This window comes from Microcaecilia unicolor, chromosome 9, assembly GCF_901765095.1.
Source record: "Microcaecilia unicolor chromosome 9, aMicUni1.1, whole genome shotgun sequence".
NCBI lineage: Eukaryota > Metazoa > Chordata > Amphibia > Gymnophiona > Siphonopidae > Microcaecilia > Microcaecilia unicolor.
In genome coordinates this window covers 150,657,006-150,674,084 of record NC_044039.1, presented here as the reverse complement: position 1 = coordinate 150,674,084, position 17,079 = coordinate 150,657,006, and the positions used below count along the sequence as shown (strand labels likewise).

At 48.1% G+C, this 17,079-nt stretch overlaps 1 protein-coding gene across 1 annotated transcript; it reads right to left on the bottom strand.

Annotated features, from left to right (window-relative positions):
* Positions 1 to 3,239: 3,239 nt before the first annotated feature.
* ANKRD63 (ankyrin repeat domain 63) lies at positions 3,240 to 4,718 on the bottom strand. The gene has a single exon (XM_030214903.1). The coding sequence runs from the start codon at positions 4,716 to 4,718 to the stop codon at positions 3,816 to 3,818; it is 903 nt and encodes a 300-aa protein (XP_030070763.1). The 3' UTR covers positions 3,240 to 3,815.
* Positions 4,719 to 17,079: the final 12,361 nt, after the last annotated feature.

Genomic DNA, 17,079 nt, shown 5'->3' with positions numbered 1-17,079 from the left:
CATTGGGAATCAAACTCAGTTCCCCATGATCAAACACCAATGCACTAACCACTAGGCTACTCCTCCACTAGCGACATTCCATGCAGAAGCCTGCCCTTGCAGATCAGCAATGCGGCCACACAGGCTTCTGTTTCTGTGAGTCTGACGTCCTGCACGATTCACAGAAACAGAAGCCTGCACGGCCGCGTTGCTGATCTGCAAGGGCAGGCTTCTACACGGAATGTTGCTAGTGGAATAGCAACATTCCATGTAGAATTTCAAACAGTAGCAGCAGAATCTCAATAGTAGCAACATTCCATGTAGAATCTCAAATAGGGAAAGGGAAATGGGACTTGATATACCGCCTTTCTGTGGTATTTTGCAACTACATTCAAAGCGGTTTACATATATACAGGTACTTATTTCTACCTGGGGCAGTGGAGGGTTAAGTGACTTGCCCAGAGTCACAAGGAGCTGCGTATTGCATTTATTTTGAAACTAATATGGTCCTGTTAACCAGGATGTCCCACATAAACTATGATAACTGGAAATCTGACTACAAATGGTGAATGAAGGAGGGGGTGAGTGGCTAAAGGGTTATGCCATAGTGTGATGGTGCTTTAGAATTAAATGGAGATTGATTTTACAGCAATTCTGAGTCCTTCAGAGTCTCTATTTTCTCCCGCTTTCCTTTGTTATGCTGGCAGTGGTAATGAGGAGAAACATGCTTTGGCACCATTTCCCTGTACTCAGAATGAAGGCATCAGGAGTATACAGGAGCAGCTAGCCACAAGTCAGAACATTTCCAAATGCAGCATTTGGACATATTTTTTCCCAGTTTGACATCCTGCTAACTTTTTTGCTTACAACTATTTGACAATTTTTCTTTTTCAAACTGCAACGCAAGTCATTAAAGGTGTTTATTTGAAAAACTGTTTGTACATGTTTAGATTCTAAGTTTAAAAGCAGGTGTGCTTATGCCCCTAAGCTGTGAATCTGTATTTTGATTAATTTTGTGAGACAAGCAAAGCTGGATCAATCATACTGGGCCCTAGACACACATATATTTCTGGACCCCTGCTATGGTTCCTCATTCCCATCTCTACAGAGCCAACTTTTATCTTTCCCTGCCTCCCTCCCTCTGCAGGATCTCCATTCATGGCCTCTTCTCGTTAGGCTGCCCCTCCCCCCACACCAGTTCACCTTTTCAGAAGTGGCATGGAGTGAAGTTGCCACCTAATATTTTGAGCACTAAGTTGTGAGCCAGGAAAACCAGGGTTCAAATCCTGTTCTCCTACTGATGCTCCTTACATCCATGCGAAAGACATTTTCACCTCCATTTTCTAAGGTACTAAATTAGACTGTAAACCGGTGGCGTTGCCACGGGTGGGCCGGGGCTCAGGCCCACCCAACAGCAGCACATATTTAGTGCTAGCTAATGGGGATCCCAAGCTTCGCCAGCTGAAGACCTCCCCCTGATGATGCAGAAAACACTGCTTTCCACTTCAGCAGTCTAAGCTGCTGATACTGGCCTCATCGCATTGGGGGTGGGGAGAATACTTGGTGCTCACCCACTTCTTGACAAGGCCCACCCAAAATCTGCTGTCTGGCTACACCCCTGTTGTAAACCCTACGGGCAGCAGCCTAGCTACTGATCATTGTAACTCACCTTGAGCTTGGACCTGAAAGGGTAAGTAATAAAATGTACCTCCAAATGCTCACAGGCCCCGCCTCTTGTACAGAAGCAGGCGTGGCCACTGTATGAGCATATACAATTAGGCTTCTCAATCCAGTCCTCAGGGCACACCCAGCCAGTCAGGTTTTCAGGATATCCACAATGAATATGCATGAGGTAGATCTGAAAAACATGGAGGCAGTGAATGCAAATCTTGCTCATGTATATTCATTGTGGATATGCTGAAAACTAGACTAGCTGGGTGTCCCCCAAGACAGGGTTGAGAAGCATTGGATGATTAGTTCTTGCGCTCATTCACAGTTTAGGGCTAGATGCAGGATGAGGCCCTGTAGCTTCTCTGGGCTGCTTTAGAGAGATGGTGGGGAATGGGGGATCCTGAGAAGGGACTGAAGGTCTTGCAGGAGGGGAGGTGGATTAGAGATAAGTGGGTAGTAATATAACATATTGATTCAAGGATTCTGGGGAGGGTCTGGAACCATTTGGAGTGGACACGTCTAGCTGATGAATAAACTAAACTAGGGATGCAACTGTCAAAGAGAACTGGCAATTATGCTGCCGATTTAAGAGTTCTGATAGCAACCGCACTCCCTTAATTAAAACTGTTGGTTGGCAACCTTTCTGTTTTAATTCTTCTGCATCTGTCAGTTTACCATCCCCATGTGGGGAAACTTGGCAGACACTATGCCCTAGGCACCTGCCTAGTTTGCCTGTGCATTAATCCTGCCATTTTCACATCTTTTGCCTCTCTGTTGAGAGCCAAGTATCAGGCTGGAGATTGAACATAACCATGCATACAAATGTAAATAAAGGCTCTGAACACAAGGAAACAAAAGGTGACCATCTCTGGGAAAAGGTGAGTGAAGTCACCAGCAACAAAAAATGAGGTTTTAATTCTGTTAGAGCAAACAATTTGTTAACACAACAGTTCAAACCCCCATCTTTTTTGCAAAAAAAAAAAAATATATATATATAAATAAAAGTTACAGAAACAGACTGCTTATGGACACCATGACATGAAAAAAAAATTGCCCACTCTCAACACTTTGGATCTGCTACTACTTTGTCAGCTTTTCCCAGAGACGGTCACAAATGGATCTATTTTCTTAGTAGTTCTGTTAACAGAACTTGTTTTCCTAGGTATTGCTAGGGGCACTCTCCCCCATAATCAGAGCTGTCCCAGAAATAAATAAGTTAAAAAAAAAAGCCTTTAGAAGCATTTATATCCAGTTACCACCAACAGTTAACAGGATTAACGTTCATGCAAATAGGTGGGAAAATGTGGGATATAAATGCAGCAAATAAATTTAAAAAATTCCTAGTCAAAAGTGGTCCCTTTAAAATGATGGGTCCTAGGATATGTGACAGGTTTAAACATTGATAAGTGTCTTTGAATTGAAGATATTTAGCTGAAAATTGTCCCCATAAAAGACTGATTATGAAAAGATAAACGATTGTATTTCAACAAAGACTAAGCAGCTGGCTCTTGTAGCAGCACTTAAATGATACCTCTTATACCTACTAAAAGCCTTGTATATGAATGGGAATAGATTATATACTGAATTATTTTAATACAAAAGAACATGGGATGGTATTTTAACATTAAATACAAGTTTTGCTTTTTTTCATTTTTTTGGATTGAAGGTTTACACTTTAGCTAAATAGTGGCAATCTGTATCCTGTTAAAACTATACAAATAAATCTGCTCAGATAAAAATAGTCCAATAAATATGTCCGGCTCTATTCTGCAGCAAAGTTATCCCAGTAGTTTTAAAGACACAAGTTAACCGGTCAGCTTATCTGTAATCAGACGTCGTTTATAAATATTTTAGATTCTCTGTTGCACTTACATGATACAGTTTAAAGCCACGTTTTCCCCGCGGTTACGCTGGATTTTATCGCCACAACCGCCGCGGTATCCTGAGAACGTTTACACAGTCCATTCCAAAAGTTCTCAAAAGCATTCAAGTTCACAGGTACGAGTGTTTGTCTTCAGTTAAGTTCTGTTGATCACTAAAATGTTCAGCCTCACACGAGTTCATCCTCCTTTGGAGCGCACAGGGTTCTACGTCCCCTCGCGACAAAGGGTAAAAGACGGACACAGTGGGATCCGACATTCAGACTGCAAATGTGTCTTCTGGCTCTAGAGCAGGAGGGGCAGCCCCCGGCCCCGGGACATCAAGAAATGGTTCCGCGGGCCCCCGCCCTGCCGCTGCTGGATTTCGGGCACCGTCAGGCTGCGCATGAGGCGGCTGGAGCCGATTATCACTCCCTCGGTGCTCGGTCGGGGCCGCGGCAGGAGCTCGAAGGACCGGGAGAGCTCCCGGGTGGAGAACAGCGAGAAACTGCGGGGCTGCCGACCAGGGGCCCCGCGCTCGCCGCCCTTGCGAAGCGGCTGCAGGTGGCGGCTGAAGCGCTCCAGGACCTGGCGAGGCAGCGGCTTAGGGCTGCGGCCGGGGCCCGGCGGATCCGGGCACGCGTCCGTCTCGCCGCGGGCCCTGCGCGCCGCTGCGACCCCCTGGCCGCTGAGAGCCCGCACGCACTCGCTGTGCCCGCGCACGGTGGCCACCTGCAGCGCGGACTGACCGGCGTGGTTGGTGCGCTCCGGACGTAACCCGAGGCGCTTGAAGGCGCGCAGCAGGAACTCGAGCACAGCGCTGTGACCGGCCGCAGCGGCGTAGATGAGCGGCCCGTTGCCAGCGCGGTCGGGGATCTCGGGGTCCGCGTTGAATTGCACGAGCAGTTTCACAGCGTCCAGGCAGCCCAGCTCGCAGGCCAGGCTGAGCGCCGTGCGGCCCCGTTCGTCCTGCTCGTTCACGTGCGCGCCCTTCTCCAGCAGCAGGCGCGTAAAGCGGAGACCGAGCGCGGGGTCGGGGAGACGGACAGCGAACATCAGCAGGGTGCGGCCGTGCTCCGCGCGCGAGTTCACGATGCGGCTGTCGAGCGCGTCCAGCACGAAGCGCGCCAGGTGCATCTTGCCCGCGTGCATGGCGTCCAGGAAGGTACGGGTGCCCGAGCTCTGGCACAGATCGCGGGGTCTCAGCATGGTGCGGTGCCAGCTGTCGCTCTCTCTGCCGGATGCCCAGGCTCTTATAGCCTCGGCTCCCCATCCCCATGGTGACGCAAGAGGTACGGCTCCTCCCTGGGGGATGCCCTCTATGGCACCGGGGTTTTTTTTTCAAGTGGGGGGGGGACCCCTGGGCAAATCCTTTTACCAGCTCTATGATCTGTTCTTCTGTCACCAGCACCCGTAGTTTTCACAGTCCAGAGCTGCTGGATGTGCCAAAGTCTTCCCCGCAGGAACTCATCCTGGAAACTACTGGAGGGGCTTGAAGTGTGATATGAAGTTACTTGCGATAAGATGTAGATCGCTTTTTCTCAGGTACCCCCTCATTGGCACATTAACAGGGCTGTTTTAAGTAAGGTGTACCAACTGGCAAAACTACTAACTGGAGTTTGCGTTTCTGGACATTAGAAATTGTTTTCTGGGATACGACAATTGCCAAACACATTTTTCATCTAATAAATGATAGTCCGACTCCACAGTCCCCCCCCCCCCCCCCCCCCAGCTTTTCATTCATGAATTACTAAAAGATCACCCTCTCTGACTTTTTTTTTTTTGTCTCATATCCTGAACGGTTTGGTACCTGTTGGAAGGAGACTGATATTTAAAGCAGCCATACGAAACACTCTTATAATTCAAATTCTGCAAATACTGTTAAAGTCCTTTCTTAGTGAAATCGTCTCTCGTCTTCTTAGAACTACAGTTCCTTTCCTACACTTTAAATGTAACATACATAGACTCACCCCAGAGGGGAAAAAGTCCCAATAATAGCATCACCCTTCTCATCAGTTTCTAGCCTTCAATAAGGTGGTGATGATTTGCCATTGACCATGATAAAGTCATCCAGGCTGAATCTGCAGATGCTACGTCTCCAGCTCAGACTGGAAATCAACTAGCTCTCTGGAGACTCAGTCTTCAGAGCAACTCTTTAATGACTGGTACCCAGTGGGTTTAGTATGTACTTGAGTCCCATTGGCTGCTCAACACAAAATATCTCTTGGATGTTTGTATTAGCGAGCTTCTTCACCTTATGTTAATGTGTTAACTTTTCTTCATATCTTGAACACACACATTCTCTCTGTCTCTCTCTCTCTTTCTCAGGTCATATAGGAGAACAGTTTTCAGTATCTCATGCCCGTTCCACTCATCTTAGGTTTCAAAAGCTCAAATGACCTTGCAGCAAGTGTAGGGTTCACCTGCAGATTTCTGAACTTGAGGGCCTCTTTTATCTGGCCGTGGTAGTGGTTTCTGTGTGGCAATGCCGACGGAGCCCATTAAGCGGTCCTTTTACAAAGCTGCAGTAAAACGTGGCCTGCGGTAGTTTGGACGCATGCTGGGCCACTTTTTATCACGGCTGGGGAAAAAAGGTCATTTTTTAAATGGGCCCGGGGAAATGAGCATGCGCAAATATTAAAACTAGCACGCACCTATTTACAGCCTGAACCCTTACCGCCAGCCATTGACTTAGCGGTAAGGGCTCATGCGCTACCTGAGTGGTAACCAAGCTGCAAACCAATGTGGGTGCGCTGCTGATTACCACCAAGAATGCCTTCACGATAGAAAATAGAAAATAGAAAAATATTTTCTTCCGCAGGGTTCAGCGTCTGCCTAACTTGGAATTACCACCGGGCATTCGCTACCCTGGCTGTAGTGCTGATTTGGCATGCACCAGGGGCTTAGCTACATGGGGCCATGGGTAGATTTGCCCCTGGACCCCCCTGTCGACGACCCTCTTGACCCCCCTCCCGCCGCCAACCCGCCATCGCCTACCTTTGCTAGTGGGGGACCCCAACCCCCGCCAGCTGAGGTCCTCTTCTTCCCAATCCCGTGCAGGACGTCAGACTCAGAACGAAGCCCTGCGCAGGATTGGGTAGAAGAGGACCTCGGCTGGCGGGGGTTGGGGTCCCCCACCAGCAAAAGTAGGTGACGGCGGGTTGGTGGCGGGAGGGGGGTCGAGGGTCATGCCGGGGGGGGGGGGGTCGGCTAAAATGTGCCCCCACACCTTGGGCTCTGGACCCCACTCCCGCCGAAGTCTGGCTACGCCCCTGGCATGCACTAGCTGCATGTCAGCCCTCCCGTGGCTTTATAAAAGAAGGGCCCCTAAAAGAGGCCCTGAGGAATTTATGATAATACTTATGACCGAATAGTTTGTGGCTATTCCATTAGAAGCTCAATGTGCTCTTCGCATAAGACCCTAGTTTAATATGGATGCTTGGGGTTAGAAACTAAAACAAAGAGTATCTAAAGAATTCCAGGACTGATATTTAATGTACTTAAAACAGAGGCTGATCAGTGTTAACATGAATTCACCAGTTTATATTGATCAAGGACTCTCGGCTTGATTTATAGGGATCAGATGAGCAGGTCCTGTGTTCAAGCTCCATTTCAGCTTTTAGCACAGCGAAAAACTCCAGCATCCATTCACCTGTTCCCTAGGATTTTTTGAAGCCAGAGGAGCATGTTATGTTTAAATAATTTTCCTCTTGCTTGTTCACCTGAGGATGTCATTGTATTGATCTTTAGGCTACCCCTTACTGTCCACCTTATAATTGAAAGAGAAAAACGCCTAGATTCCGACCCAAATTGGGAGATAGACGTTTATCTCACAAAAACAAATAAATCGGTATAATGGAAAGCCGATTTTGGACATTTTCAACTGCACTCCATCGCGGAAGCGTACAAAGTTGACGGGGGCGTGTCGGAGGCGTGGCGAAGGTGGAACTGGGGCGTGGTTATCGGCCGAGGAGAGATGGGCGCCTTTCGCCGATAATGGAAAAAAAAGTATGCGTTTGTAGCTAGAATTTAGGGCACTTTTCCTGGACCCTGTTTTTTCACAAATAAGGCCCCAAAAAGTGCCCTAAATGACCAGATTACCACCAGAGGGAATTGGGGATGACCTCCCCTGACTCCCCCAGTGGTCACTAACCCCCTTCCACCACAAAAAATGATGTTTCACAACTTTTTATTTTCACCCTCAAATGTCATAACCACCTCCCTGGCAGCAGTATGCAGGTCCCTGGAGCAGTTGTTAGGGGGTGCAGTGGACTTCAGGCAGGTGGACCCAGGCCCATCCCCCCCCTACCTGTTACAATTGTGCTGCTTAATGCTTATTAGTCGTCCAACCCCCCCAAACCCACTGTACCCACATGTAGGTGCCCCCCTTCACCCCTTAGGGCTATAGTAATGGTGTAGACTTGTGGGCAGTGGGTTTTGAGGGGGATTTGGGGGGCTCAACACACAAGGGAAGGGTGCTATGCACCTGGGAGCCCTTTTCCTTTTTTTTTTTTTTTTTGTAAAAGTGCCCTCTAGGATGCCCGGTTGGTGTCCTGGCATGTGAGGGGGACCAGTGCACTACGACTCCTGGCCCCTCCCACGAACAAATGCCTTGGATTTATTCGTTTTTGAGCTGGGCGTTTCATTTTCCATTATCACTGAAAAACAAAAATGCTCAGCTCACAAATTGTCGAATAAAACATGGACGTCTATTTTTTTTCGAAAATACGGTTCAGTCCGCCCCTTCACGGACCCGTTCTCGGAGATAAACGCCCATGGAGATAGACGTTTTTGTTCAATTATGCCCCTCCACGTCACCTGCTCTCTAGATTAGAAGGCTGAAACTGACATAAACTTGGTTAATGTTTATGGATTGCATTCTGATAGTCTGTAGCATACTGAGACAGACTGCCACCATTCCTTTGCTTCTTTTGGGAATGCTCTCCTATTATCAGGCAAGATAGGAAACTTTGTGTTGGATCTAATTACATATATTCTGTTTTCTAAAGAGCACATATGGATACACAGTAAATGAGGATCTTTGTGGTACATTAGAAAGGAACCGCTTCTCTTGCAGATATGCTAAAACTTGGAGTGGTTTTGCAGTAGTGAATCAGGGGTGATTAGAGGGGACTTTGCCTTTTCCTCCCACCTTCTGGAGGTCACCTGTGAGAGAGAAAGTTGGGCAGATCTGCTGAGCAGCTCACTCTCAAGTGGAAGCACTCTGGTGGGGAGGATGAGGGCTCTTTGCTCTGCTACTTGGGAACCTCTGTAGGGTGTTATTGTATGAGAAGAGCTTGCGCTGCAGCCCCAACGTGCTTGACTTCTTTTTCTAGAGCCCATTTAGCCTGCATCCATGCTCTTGTTTTGATTGTGGCTTATCACTGTTGTCCTTAACTTTACAAGAAATATATGTTTATTTATTTAGATTTTGCTCACACCTTTTTCAGTAGTAGCTCAAGGTGAGTTACATTCAGGTACACTGGATATTTCTCTGTCCCAGGAGAGCTCACAATCTAAGTTTGTACCTGAGGCAATGGAGGGTTAAGTGACTTGCCCAAGATCACAAGGAGCAGTAGCGGGATTTGAACTGGCCACCTCTGGATTGCAAGACTGGTGCTCTAACCACTAGGCCACTCCTATGGACAGCATAGGTTGTGTGATCCTACTTCCCTTGAACATACATTTTAATGCCTATTATTTTTTAGCATTCATATGGCAGCCGGATGCTTATTGCATGGTGTATCCCAATCTTGTCCCATTCATGAGCACTGGACACTACATGCTGCTGCTGCTGCTGCATCTCTGCCATTTTAACCTTCTCTGTTATTCTAAAGTTTTCTTAGTTTTCATACCTTGGTATGTATGAGAGTTAAAAAAATAACCCTTTAGAACTTTGATCAAATAAGCAATGACTCTGCTTTAGCCCATTAGTCCTTAAGGCAGTCCTTGGATACAACTAGCCAATCAGATTTTTGGGACACCCACAATAAATATGCATGAGATAAACCTGAATGCACTTTAATTGTGTATATGCTGAAAACCTGACAGGCTGGATGTGTCCTATGGGCTGTGTTGAGAACTCCTGTTTTTTTAGGCACAAGTACACACACATACTGGGAAAGACCAAAGGTCCATCGAGCCCAGCATCCTGTTTCCAACAGTAGCCAATCCAGGTCACAAATACCGGCAAGATCCCAAAAATGTACAAAACATTTTATACCGCTTATCCCAGAAATAGTGGATTTTCCCCAAGTCCATTTAATAACGGTCTATGGACTTTTCCTTTAGGAAGCCATCCAAACCTTTTTTTAAACTCCGCTAAACCAACCGCCTTTACCACATTCTCTGGCAACTTATTCCAGAGTTTAATACACATTGAGTGAAGAAAAAGTTTCTCTGATTCGTTTTAAATTTACTACATTGTAGCTTCATCGCATGCCCCCTAGTCCTAGTATTTTTGGAAAGTGTGAACAGACACTTCACATCTACCCGTTCAACTCCACTCATTATTTTATATTTCCAATATCTTTGTTACAACAAAACACAGCACAAAAGGGCCTCCAAAGTTGGAACAATGCTACAATCAAACATATAAACAGCGAGTGACCGTACTCACTCGCAAATGCGCAGTAGAGACCTCTGCCCCGCCCCCACGTCAATACGTGATGACGGGGGCGGAACACAGAGGGTCTGTACTGCGCATTGCTGAGGGAGGGACACCGCCGTCTAACGCTCCCCCCACCCGAGTCGCCACTGCCACCCACCTTCTACCCAGTCGGGCCCTCGCTCCACTATTGAAACAGCGAGGGTCCGGGAACGCAGCACTGAGCTCTGCTGAGCTGCCGACATCGCCCTTCCTTCTTCTTCTCTGCCTCTGTCCCGCCCTCGACGACGTTACGTCACACAAGGGCGGGACAGGCAGAGAAGAAGAACGAAGGCCGACGTCGGCAGCTTAGCAGAGCTCAGTGCTGCGTTCCCGGACCCTCGCTGTTTCAATAGCGGAGCGAGGGCCCGGCCGGGTGGAAGGTGGGTGGTGACGGCTCGGTGGGGGGGCGCGAACTCGGAGGGGGAGGGGCAGCGGCGAACTCTGCGGTGGGGGCGGGCCTTTCAACCCCCCCTTCCTATAATAGCCCGTTTTTACGGGCTCAAAGGCTAGTCTTTAATAAAAGGGACCTGACACGGGCTATGTTTCGGCGCCTGCCTCAGGGGTCAAAGGCTAATATCCAGGAAAGAGAGTGGCTGTCTCAAAAAGGACTGCTTTGGAGCCGGGCTGAGTTGTGCTATTCCAGAAGAAGACTGGAAAGGCTGTGTGACTGCCGTGGAAAGCAGTGGTCGATGTCAGACGTGCAGCCAGTCTTTGGAGTCAATAAACCTGAGCCAGGAGGCATATGGCAGCCTGAGAGATGTAATCCGGAATGATGTAATACAGGGCAGAGACACATTCAGAAAGACCACCCCTGAGTCTCCAAAGGACGTTTTTGAGACATCCGCTGTCTTGCCAGGATATTAGCCTTTGACCCCTGAGGTAGGTGCACATAGTGCCGAAACACGGCCCGTGTCGAGTACCTTTTATTAAAAACTGTGCCATTATTCCAACTTTGGAGGCCCTTTTGTGCTTTGGTTTGTTGTTTGTATTTGGGTACTTTTGGACCCTCTCTTCTGTTACTTCAGTATCTTTGTTTGGAGTGGAGGAGTAGCCTAGTGGTTACTGCAGTGGACTTTGATCCTGGGGAACTGGGTTCAATTCCCACTGCAGCTCCTTGTGACTCTGGGCAGGTCACTTAACCCTCCATTGCCCCTCGTACAAAATAAGTACCTGAATGTATGTAAACCACTTTGAATGTAGTTGCAAAAAAACCTCAGAAAGGCGGTATATCAAGTCCTATTTCCCTTTCCCTATTTGAAGATTCTACATGGAATGTTGCTACTATTGAGATTCTGGTGCTACTATTTGAGATTCTACATGGAATGTTGCTATTCCATTTGCAACATTCCATGTAGAAGCCTGCCCTTGCAGATGAGCAACGCGGCCACGCAGGCTTCTGTTTCTGTGAGTCTCACAGAAACAGAAGCCTGCACGGCCGCGTTGCTCATCTGCAAGGGCAGGCTTCTACATGGAATGTCGCTAGTTGAGGAGTAGCCTAGTGCTTAGTGCAGTGGACTTTGATCCTGGGGAACTGGGTTCAATTCCCACTGCAGCTCCTTGTGACTCTGGGCAAGTCACTTAACCCTCCATTGCCCCTCGTACAAAATAAGTACCTGAATATATGTAAACCGCTTTGAATGTAGTTGCAAAAACCTCAGAAAGGCAGTATATCAAGTCCCGTTTTCCTTTCCCCCTTTGTTATACACAATTTAAAAATACTGATTTCCAAAGCTTTTATTGCAGGAGTTCTTACCCAGCTAGTCTGGTTTTCAAGATAGCCACAATGAATGTGCATGAAATAAGTCTGCATCCAGCATCACCATTGTATGTTCATGTAGCTCATGCATACTTATTGTGGATATCCTGAAAACTACTACTACTACTACTTGACATTTCTAAAGCGCTACTAGGGTTACGCAGCACTGTACAATTTAACATAGAAGGACAGTCCCTGCTCAAAGGAGCTTACAATCTAAAGGACAAATGTACAGTCAGTCAAATAGGGGCAGTCTAGATTTCCTGAAAGGTATAAAGGTTAGGTGCCGAAAGCAACATTGAAGAGGTGGGCTTTGAGCAAGGATTTGAAGATGGGTAGGGAGGGGACTTGGCGTAAGGGCTCAGGAAGTTGATTCCAAGCATAGGGTGAGGCGAGGCAGAATGAGCGGAGCCTGGAGTTGACGGTGGTGGAGAAGGGTACTGAGAGGAGGGATTTGTCCTGTGAGCGGAGGTTACGGGCGGGTGCTGTTCCCTGGACTAAGTTGAGAATCTGTGATGTAGATGCATCCTGCTGCCTGGCCTTCAGAGAGGGAATCTATCTCCTATTATTGGAGCCTTTAAGAGAGGACAGGGCTAGTGCCTGCACTGGAAAATCTCCAGAAATGGAGGGAGATGATGTGCACTTGCCTAATTTCTAAGAAAGGTGAAAAGACATAGTATGAAGCAGAACAGTCACAAAGCAAACCTATCTTTGTCCACATTTTCTGCTTCCTACAGCAAAACAAAAATTCATCCACTATCCTTATATTAGCCTGTCAAAAACTTCCACAGAAAACAACCAGCTTGCAGATGGCAAATCGAAGCCTGTGCCAGGCAGAGGAGGGAGGACAGTGATGGGCAGTGCACATGTTTCTACCATGAGGAATTAAGCGCAGGAGACTGGAGCCTTAAAATAATAATAGCTGTTCTCAGCTTCCTCCTGACGCTTTCATGGCAGGCGCAGGAAGGACCCTTAGGAGGGTGGATTGAAATGAAAATAGAGGGTCATCAGGATCCAGTGTAGTCACAAAATAAGACTTATCTTCTTCAAAAGTGTTGTCTTGTTACTGCAGATTTAGATTGACGGATCAGTGGGAGAGGGCTGAAAAACTGGGATGTTTCACCAGTTCCAGCAGCAAGGAATGTCACTGCACTGCGGAGGATGCAGATCAGAAAGCAACCAACTACCCCTTAGAAAGGTGAAAGACTATTAGCTTATAGTTCTGTCATAGACTTTATAGTGAAGGATATATAAAGAATATAGGATTAGCCCACTCACTCTTCCCCAGATCATGTTTTCCAAATACTTTTCACTCCAAAGCAGGGGCGTATCTGCGTGGGGCCTCAGGGGCCTGGGCCCCCGCAGATTTCGCCCTGGACCCCCCTACCGCTGCCAACCCTCCCCCTCCGTTGCTCGCCTACCTTCGCTGGCGGGGGACCCCAACCCCCGCCAGCCGAGGTCCGCGTCCTCCTGCCGCTGCCGGCTGCCTTTGGTCCTTTAATTCTTCCATTGAAGCTGGCGCCGACGAAAGTTTCTTTTGAGTCTGACGTCGCTGCACGTTGTACGTGCAGGACGTCAGACTCAGAAATTGTTTCTGAGTCTGACGTCCTGCACGTACAACGTGCAGCGACGTCAGATTCAAAAGAAACTTTTTCGTCGGCGCCAGCTTCAATGGAAGAATGAAAGGACCAAAGGCAGCCGGCAGCGGCAGGAGGACGCGGACCTCGGCTGGCGGGGGTTGGGGCCTCCAAAGTTGGAACAATGCTACAATCAAACATATAAACAGCGAGTGACCGTACTCACTCGCAAATGCGCAGTAGAGACCTCTGCCCCGCCCCCACGTCAATACGTGATGACGGGGGCGGAACACAGAGGGTCTGTACTGCGCATTGCTGAGGGAGGGACACCGCCGTCTAACGCTCCCCCCACCCGAGTCGCCACTGCCACCCACCTTCTACCCAGTCGGGCCCTCGCTCCACTATTGAAACAGCGAGGGTCCGGGAACGCAGCACTGAGCTCTGCTGAGCTGCCGACATCGCCCTTCCTTCTTCTTCTCTGCCTCTGTCCCGCCCTCGACGACGTTACGTCACACAAGGGCGGGACAGGCAGAGAAGAAGAACGAAGGCCGACGTCGGCAGCTTAGCAGAGCTCAGTGCTGCGTTCCCGGACCCTCGCTGTTTCAATAGCGGAGCGAGGGCCCGGCCGGGTGGAAGGTGGGTGGTGACGGCTCGGTGGGGGGGCGCGAACTCGGAGGGGGAGGGGCAGCGGCGAACTCTGCGGTGGGGGCGGGCCTTTCAACCCCCCCTTCCTATAATAGCCCGTTTTTACGGGCTCAAAGGCTAGTCTTTAATAAAAGGGACCTGACACGGGCTATGTTTCGGCGCCTGCCTCAGGGGTCAAAGGCTAATATCCAGGAAAGAGAGTGGCTGTCTCAAAAAGGACTGCTTTGGAGCCGGGCTGAGTTGTGCTATTCCAGAAGAAGACTGGAAAGGCTGTGTGACTGCCGTGGAAAGCAGTGGTCGATGTCAGACGTGCAGCCAGTCTTTGGAGTCAATAAACCTGAGCCAGGAGGCATATGGCAGCCTGAGAGATGTAATCCGGAATGATGTAATACAGGGCAGAGACACATTCAGAAAGACCACCCCTGAGTCTCCAAAGGACGTTTTTGAGACATCCGCTGTCTTGCCAGGATATTAGCCTTTGACCCCTGAGGTAGGTGCACATAGTGCCGAAACACGGCCCGTGTCGAGTACCTTTTATTAAAAACTGTGCCATTATTCCAACTTTGGAGGCCCTTTTGTGCTTTGGTTTGTTGTTTGTATTTGGGTTTCTTTTGAGTCTGACGTCGCTGCACGTTGTACGTGCAGGACGTCAGACTCAGAAATTGTTTCTGAGTCTGACGTCCTGCACGTACAACGTGCAACGTGCAGCGACGTCAGATTCAAAAGAAACTTTTTCGTCGGCGCCAGCTTCAATGGAAGAATGAAAGGACCAAAGGCAGCCGGCAGCGGCAGGAGGACGCGGACCTCGGCTGGCGGGGGTTGGGGTCCCCCGCCAGCGAAGGTAGGCGAGCAACGGAGGGGGAGGGTTAGCAATGGCAGCGGCTGGGGGGAGCGGGATCGGCAATGGCGGCGGCGGCGGGGGGGGGGGGGCTATAATGTGCCCCCCCTCTCTGGCCCTGGCCCCCCCTACCGCCGCAGTTCAGATACGCCCCTGCTCCAAAGATTTTATTGTAAAAGTATTGTGATTTTTAAAATTCTCTAGAATAAACCTGAGATAGTGAAAGAAGCTTTTGATAGATCATTAGTTTGTAAGGCTGGTCTTGCCATAAGGTGGACTAGGTGTCTGCCTAGGGCAGAGGAATTTGGGTGGGGGGCAGCGACATGGCTCTGGTGCACCCATTGGCCTTCCCCTGCTGGGCCCTGCTGCTGCCACACCTCCCCACCACCACCTCCTCCCATGCAGGCCCTGAGCTTAAAGTACTTCCTGTCAGAGGGGTGGGGGGGGGGGGTCTCTAGTTAGAGTTCTCAATTTCCTTTAAGCTCAGGGTTGACACAGGTGGAGGTAGGAGGGCATCAGCTGTGGCCTGGAAGCAGGGAAGGAAGAGAGGAGGAGATGCTTTATGTTGCTCATTTTGTACCTATGCTGCAGCAGCTTTTATCCCATGCTGCGGTGGCTAAACTCCAGCCACAATTTTCCACTGACACATGAATAATACTACTCCAGCAGCTCAAGAGCCAACACTCAGGAAGTGTGTTGGGAGGGGAAAATTGTGCAAGTAGTTGCAGTATCCCAGAGAGGAGGGAAAATAGATCCCGGATAAATCCTGGTGAAGAAGGGGGAGATGATGGGGAGAGAGTAAAGGTGGGTGTTGTGCAGGCTTGTTCAAGTTCAGTCCTCGAGTGTTGCAAGCAGACTGGGTTTTCAGAACATCCCTAATGAATATGCATGAGAGAGATCTGCATACAATGGATGCAGTGGGCATACAAATCTTTGAGATCTATGGATGTTTGTATGAATATAAATTGATTCGGGATCACTGATGAAGAGGAAGCTGTGTTCTTTACAGCGTTTCGATAGCTATGTGAACTCTTCTGATTTGGTTGGCATCATCAGACTGACCATTGATATTGACTGAGGAACTTTAAGACTGGACACTGGATACTCTGTCGTTACTCCGTTGTTCGGAGGCAAGAGTGAAGATAAGATAAGTTATTTGAAGAACTTTGAGTCTTAAAGAATTACATTGAACATCAGTTGCAATGGAATACAATTTTTGTGGGTGATTTATTGATGATGATCTTTTTTAATTAGTTCATCAGTGATTATATCAGTTTCAATTTGTAAGATGTAATACATGTATTGTGATGGTAGAATCATATGGTGTTGGGTATATGTAATGACAAATCTGTTATAAGTGATTAGGTCATGAAAGGAGTTGATACATTTTCATTAAGGACATCCTGAAAACCTGGTCTGCTTGCAGCCTGCAAGGACTGAACTTGGTGCCCAATACCCTTGCACTTGTCCACCAGACATCTTGGTATATTGGCCAACAAAGTGATTAGCATTAGGATTCCTATACCATGAACATAAATAAGAGTAATAAATCCTGAAGAGCATATCAAACTCCCAAGATAACACATTAATATGTTGAAAAGCCAAGGGGATAGGGAGGACCACTGTGGGACAATACAGTTAATCTCTATAAGGGCAGACAAGGTGTCGTGTATGCACAGACTGAGACCTAGATAGGAATAAAGGCCACAGCTCAACATCTGTCTTAAAGAAGGGTCTGATTTATGAGATCACAGGCACTATCATGTTTTATTATCATGTTACCTAAGATTCTCCTGTAACACTAAATGTTTATTTAATAATATATTTCCACTATTCATGATGTATTTGTAAGCCACATTGAGCCTGCAAAAAGGTGGGAAAATGTGGGATACAAATGCAATAAATAAAGAAAGAAACCAGTAGGGCCAATTTGTCCATATCTAGGAGGACAAGAGTGTCATCCAAAATGGAAACCAATGCTGTTTTGGTGCTGCATCTGACCTGAAATCCAGACTGTCTAAGATCCAAATCTTTCACCTTCTCACAAGAAAAAATGGACCAAATAAAGTCGGCCAAGTGCTCTTCAGGGACACCCTTCTTTTTTC

What these genes read in the sequence shown, in the direction of transcription:
- ANKRD63 (XM_030214903.1), bottom strand. Translation starts at nt 4,718, where the DNA reads ATGCTGAGACCCCGCGATCTGTGCCAGAGCTCGGGCACCCGTACCTTC.